Source organism: Haliotis rubra, unplaced genomic scaffold (genome assembly GCF_003918875.1).
Source record: "Haliotis rubra isolate DU_JTF1 unplaced genomic scaffold, ASM391887v1 Scf496, whole genome shotgun sequence".
NCBI classification, from domain to species: domain Eukaryota; kingdom Metazoa; phylum Mollusca; class Gastropoda; order Lepetellida; family Haliotidae; genus Haliotis; species Haliotis rubra.
This window is the reverse complement of record NW_025767186.1, coordinates 823,379-829,378: the sequence shown is the minus strand read 5'-3', so window position 1 is coordinate 829,378 and position 6,000 is coordinate 823,379. Positions and strand designations below refer to the sequence as shown.

At 42.5% G+C, this 6,000-nt stretch overlaps 1 protein-coding gene across 1 annotated transcript in view; it reads right to left on the bottom strand.

Moving 5' to 3' along the window:
* Positions 1-804: 804 nt before the first annotated feature.
* Positions 805-6,000, bottom strand: part of LOC124291553 (receptor-type guanylate cyclase Gyc76C-like) — a gene marked incomplete at its 3' end in the record, with an annotated part of 94,377 nt that continues 89,181 nt past the window's right edge. Inside the window, exons 7-9 of the mRNA XM_046728569.1 lie at positions 3,277-3,431; positions 2,951-3,056; positions 805-825 (exon numbers count right to left, since the gene is read on the bottom strand). Of these exons, the coding sequence (XP_046584525.1) occupies positions 805-825; positions 2,951-3,056; positions 3,277-3,431 (282 nt within the window). The remainder of the gene's footprint in view (positions 826-2,950; positions 3,057-3,276; positions 3,432-6,000) is intronic.

Genomic DNA, 6,000 nt, shown 5'->3' with positions numbered 1-6,000 from the left:
ATTCAGGGAGTTGCATACTGAACACGTTTCACTGTCTTGACAGTCAGGGAGTTGCATACTGAACACATTTCACAGTCTTGACAGTCAGGGAGCTGCATACTGAACACATTTCACTGTCTTGACAGTCAGGGAACTGCATACTGAACAGATTTCACCGTCTTGACTGCCAATATGGTTGCATACTGAACACATGTCACAGCTCAACAGTTAGTATAGTGATTTACTGAACAATAAATTGATCACCAATTACGTGACCTTTGGAGTTGTTCCTTCGAGAACATCACGAGTTACGCGTAATTCGAAATAGACATCGTGCTTTCAGTATTCAAGAGTGTTACTTTTAGGTTTCTATCCCAAACATCTACGTTGAACTCGAATACATCAAACTCATTCCAATAGCTGAAGCACTGACAGCAAACAGCATTATCAATGATGCATAATTCAATGTCAATTAATAGAACAAAACCACAGGATTAACGTGCGACAGAAGAGTGGCACATCCAAGCAAGACGTGTGTCCGTGTGTGACGGTGTGTGTGGTGTGTGCGGGGTCACGTGGGCTGCTCGTGGAGCAACAGGTGCGTGGATCAGCAACAAGCCTGGAGGGATGCACTCCTGCTGGCGACCCGGGGACCAAAACACCGCGTGTGATACGATTCTATGTGAATATGGTAAACAAAACGAGAAACATTCCTTTCAAGAGTGAGAAAAATACATATGAACAAAACTGTATCTCATGAAGAAAAAGAAAAAATGCATTAAATTTGACCGAGAAGACAACAAGTGGTTCGACAAGTAATACTACCTTTTCCATTCACCCTTACAACTGTAATGGAAAATATGAAGGGATATGTCACACGTGTGTCAGATTGGATTAAAGAAATCTATTCTCGACATAGGATATGCTGGATCATTGACGGCAACCCGGTTGATGATTGTAGTACATTTGGTTGGGGTTCTTGTCGCAGTTGGTCAGACATTTATACATCTTCATACCCCCAACCCCAACCCCCTCACCTCCACTCCCACACACACACCCCACACACTCGCTACTGCTCACAAGTACTCTTACAGTCGTGTGATGCTATAACACCACTCTACAACAACGTACTGCTTTCTTACGTAAACATGCTGCTTAAGTCCTATAATTTCCACAAAGTTTATTTAAGTCTACATATGAGCAGTAGATATGGTTTCCATGGATACATGTGAACATACCAACAAAACAGAGTTAATACACTGTTGTAATCAATCCTTCAACATCAGGATAAATGGAGACGCTTGGTGAACGAGGATTAAGTATCAAACGCCTAAACCAGGTTCTAAAAATATTTTTTATATAATTTGAACATCGTGTATCCTGACATGTATTCAGTCGTTATATTCACTTCACTGCAAGAATGAGACACGCAGCTTTCACAAGTCCACACTGGATGTCCTGGTCAAGCTCTGTACAGGACCTGGCTGACAGAGGAACACCTACCTCTAGGGGATACACCAACCGTGACTGTCACACAGAAACACCTACTTTAAGATGGATGTAGATTCCGTGACTGGCACACAGAAACACTTACTTTAAGATGGATGTAGATTCCGTAACTGTCACACAGAAACACTTACTTTAAGATGGATGTAGATTCCGTGACTGGCACACAGAAACACCTACTTTAAGATGGATGTAGATTCCGTGACTGTCACACAGAAATGCCTACTTTAAGATGGATGTAGATTCCGTGACTGTCACACAGAAACACCTACTTTAAGATGGATGTAAATTCCGTGACTGTCACACAGAAACACCTACATTAAGATGGATGTAGATTCCGTGACTGTCACACAGAAACACCTACTTTAAGATGGATGTAAATTCCGTGACTGTCACACAGAAACACCTACTTTAAGATGGATGTAGATTCCGTGACTGTCACACAGAAATGCCTACTTTAAGATCGATGTAAATTCCGTGACTGTCACACAGAAACACCTACTTTAAGATGGATGTAGATTCCGTGACTGTCACTACTTTAAGATGGATGTAGATTCCGTGACTGTCACACAGAAACACTTACTTTAAGATGGATGTAGATTCCGTGACTGTCACACAGAAACACCTACTTTAAGATGGATGTAGATTCCGTGACTGTCACACAGAAACACCTACTTTAAGATGGATGTAGATTCCGTGACTGTCACACAGAAACACCTACTTTAAGATGGATGTAAATTCCGTGACTGTCACACAGAAACACCTACTTTAAGATGGATGTAAATTCCGTGACTGTCACACAGAAACACCTACTTTAAGATGGATGTAGATTCCGTGACTGTCACACAGAAATGCCTACTTTAAGATCGATGTAAATTCCGTGACTGTCACACAGAAACACCTACTTTAAGATGGATGTAGATTCCGTGACTGTCACACAGAAACACCTACTTTAAGATGGATGTAAATTCCGTGACTGGCACACAGAAACACATACTTTAAGACGGATGTCGATTCCGTGACTGTCACACAGAAATGCCTACTTTAAGATGGATGTAAATTTCGTGACTGTCACACAGAAACACCTACTTTAAGATGGATGTAGATTCCGTGACTGTCACACAGAAATGCCTACTTTAAGATGGATGTAGATTCCGTGACTGTCACACAGAAACACCTACTTTAAGATGGATGTAAATTCCGTGACTGTCACACAGAAACACCTACTTTAAGATGGATGTAGATTCCGTGACTGTCACACAGAAACACCTACTTTAAGATGGATGTAAATTCCGCGACTGTCACACTGAAATATTCTATTTTTAGGAATATAAACTTTTCGTGACTGTTAGAGAAACCTACTTTTAGGGGACCACATTTCCTTAGTCAGAAAGGAGAACATCTATGTTCATGTTGTTACACATTCTGTGCGTGTATGTTAACATTTAGACAAAACAAAACGTACTTTTAGGGGGGATACACTTCTCGTGCCTGTACCCACACTCAGGCTCGTCCCGCGGGGGTGCGCCAGAGATCCAGTGTATCTTCTCGCCATCGTAGAAATGAAAAGTCTGAAGACAATATGGACATCTGTTTGCTATTTCAATGATTGATTTCTGGCGCAGTGTGCTATTTCATCATGTAAAGACTGAATCAGGTTCATTGATAACACAAAAATACACACAGTTAAAAGAATAAAAAAAGGTGAATAATACATTTGCTGCCTGTCCAGCTGTGCAACTGATCTATACGACAAATGTGAGCAGATGTACGACTTGGGATACGACATACCGGTAGTTCCGAGATGTTGTCATTCAGTTGGAACACACCAACAGGCAGCAATCCCCACTCGTCGGGATTGTCGGGTATTGGTCGCCTTGCAACTAAAGAAAAGTTGCCCTCTGCATCCCCCCTGGAGTTGATGCGGTTGATGTAGCCGAGGGCACCTGTGAGAAGGAGATAGGAATTATCTACCAGGATCTTTATTTCTGTAACTTTCTTTCGTCAAAGATTATCAGAAAGCTGGCTAGGCCTAACCTATCTTTGACTCAGGATATCGTAAGAATGTCAAACGCCTAAGATGGCTACATGCTTGTCGGAAGTGAGTTTTTTCATCTTCATCCAAGATGGCGATAGGCTTTGCCATAGACGACGACGACGATGATGATGATGATGATGGTGTGATTACACTTTGTAATTCTTCAAATTACAGTAGGTCCTGACCAATTAAGATCAGTTTTTCCTAAACATATTTCACATTCTGACGCCCAATGGAGGATGTTTATCAAACAACCGATTTGCTGCAGGTTTAAACATTCACATTTGATGTGGCTAAACTGTGCTATGCAACCTGCCTCTCGGAAACACGATGAAGAACGCTCCACGCAACTGTCACCAGAGGACCATTTGAAGTGACAGTAATAAAGTATGTTTTCTCAAAATGTTTCAGTGTAAATATCTATTGTGTGGTGATGCGCTTGAATAATTCTCCGTTGTGAATAGGTTGGTGTGGGCCAGTTGTCTGCAGCCAGAAAACATACAGCAGTCATTTTTCATTTATATTTGGCCTAATGCATTCATGGATAATGTGTTTCGATTGATGACACCTCTAAATGCACAGAGCTGCTCGTGTTCTCTTCAGCACTACGTATCTATGGCCTGGACCTGTCCGGACTTCACGCCAGCTAACCTCGGACCCTCGATGTGATTATGTTTTATATATGGCACAAAGCCTTCTGGAGTGGCAGAATCGGTCAGCCAGAGAAGGTTTTATATAGAGGGTTGGTTGTCTAAAACATAGCAGGGTTTACTAACTACTAAACTTGCTCAGGTCTCTAAATAAACAGGACAAATTGTCCTTATAAAAGACAGGCGTCCTTTGATTGTCCGGATATCTCGACTTGCCTCTTTAAGAGACAGATTTATTGTACATCCATGCAATGGGCTTAGCATTCAGCGCAGCCTGGGAGCAAGGCAAACTACCCAAACAATATTGTCAGTCTGTCATTATTGTGACGGTTATCCTGGCAATTGAGTGAGTGAGTGAGTATGGTTTAACGCCGCTTTTAGCAATATTCCAGCAATATCACGGCGGGGGACACCAGAAATGGGCTTCACACATTGTGCCCATGTGGGGAATCAAACCCGGGTGTTCAGCGTGACGAGAGAACGCTTTAACAACTGGGCTACCCCACCGCCCCATCATCTCCAGAACAAGATGGCTACATGTAAGATGTGGTATTTAGGATTGTGTCATACCAGCCGTGATGCACATACATTCAGTGAACTAACCTCGCTGATGAAACGTGAAGGATTGTGTCATACCAGCCGTGATGCACATACATTCAGTGAACTAACCTCGCTGATGAAACGTGAAGGATTGTGTCATACCAGCCGTGATGCACATACATTCAGTGAACTAACCTCGCTGATGAAACGTGAAGGATTGTGTCATACCAGCCGTGATGCACATACATTCAGTGAACTAACCTCGCTGATGAAACGTGAAGGATTGTGACAGTTAAACATCATCTGTTCTGCCCAATGAATTCTAGAATGGTACAATGATTTATATGTTTCTCCCTTTTTTCGATTACATTTGTGTCAACGTTGTTGCTACGAAGGGAATGGTGGATTCTACCTGACATCTAAATCTACTGACAAATGTTTCGCTTGTGCAAGTATCACGAATTATACTTTCATAAAACGACAGTTCTCGAGGTTTATGCCTCAATGGGAGAAACAAGATACAGAGGTCTGGCAGTGGTAGTGCACGTTTCCGAAACTTAATGTCAGATCTTGCAAACGTATACGTTACACACAACAGTTTATATCACTTGTAGTGGTGAAGGTACACATCCAACAGACCGATGCGTTCCTTGGCTGTGGCAGACCCGAGCTGGACGGCTGTGACAGTAGTAGCTGGACACTTCCCGCGTGATTAACTGCACAGACCACGCGAGACATATAACACCAGACAGTTGTTGCTCGTCTGTGACTACGCTTTGTCAGAAGACATACATGTGTCAGGACTTTGACAAGGGGGACATCATTCATCAAACCCTCTTGGGCTTATTGCCTCCCTGCGACCGTGCAGCCACACAATACCAGTATGGACAATAATAGCATTGATGCATTTAGATATGTGATTGGTGATAATGGGGGTTATATGTCGGGGAATGCGCTAATATTTTTACATGTATGCTTATATTGATTTACGTAAGTACTTTATTGACATTGGCCCCAACTGTTGGTTTTCCTGCGTTTCCGGGTAGAAGACGCGTGGATGATGATGATGATGATGATGATAAAAAAGATGATGATGGGGATGATGATGGGGATGATGGTGGGGATGAAGGTGAAGTGCACATATTGCCAATCGCATTCTTGTAATGTATGTTCAAAGTGGGGTTATAATGGGGCCTGGCAAGGCCACATGCATCATTGATCAGTAATTGGTGACTTTGCCCATAGCTGACACAGCGGTATTATTCCTACACCGGATAGAATCCATAG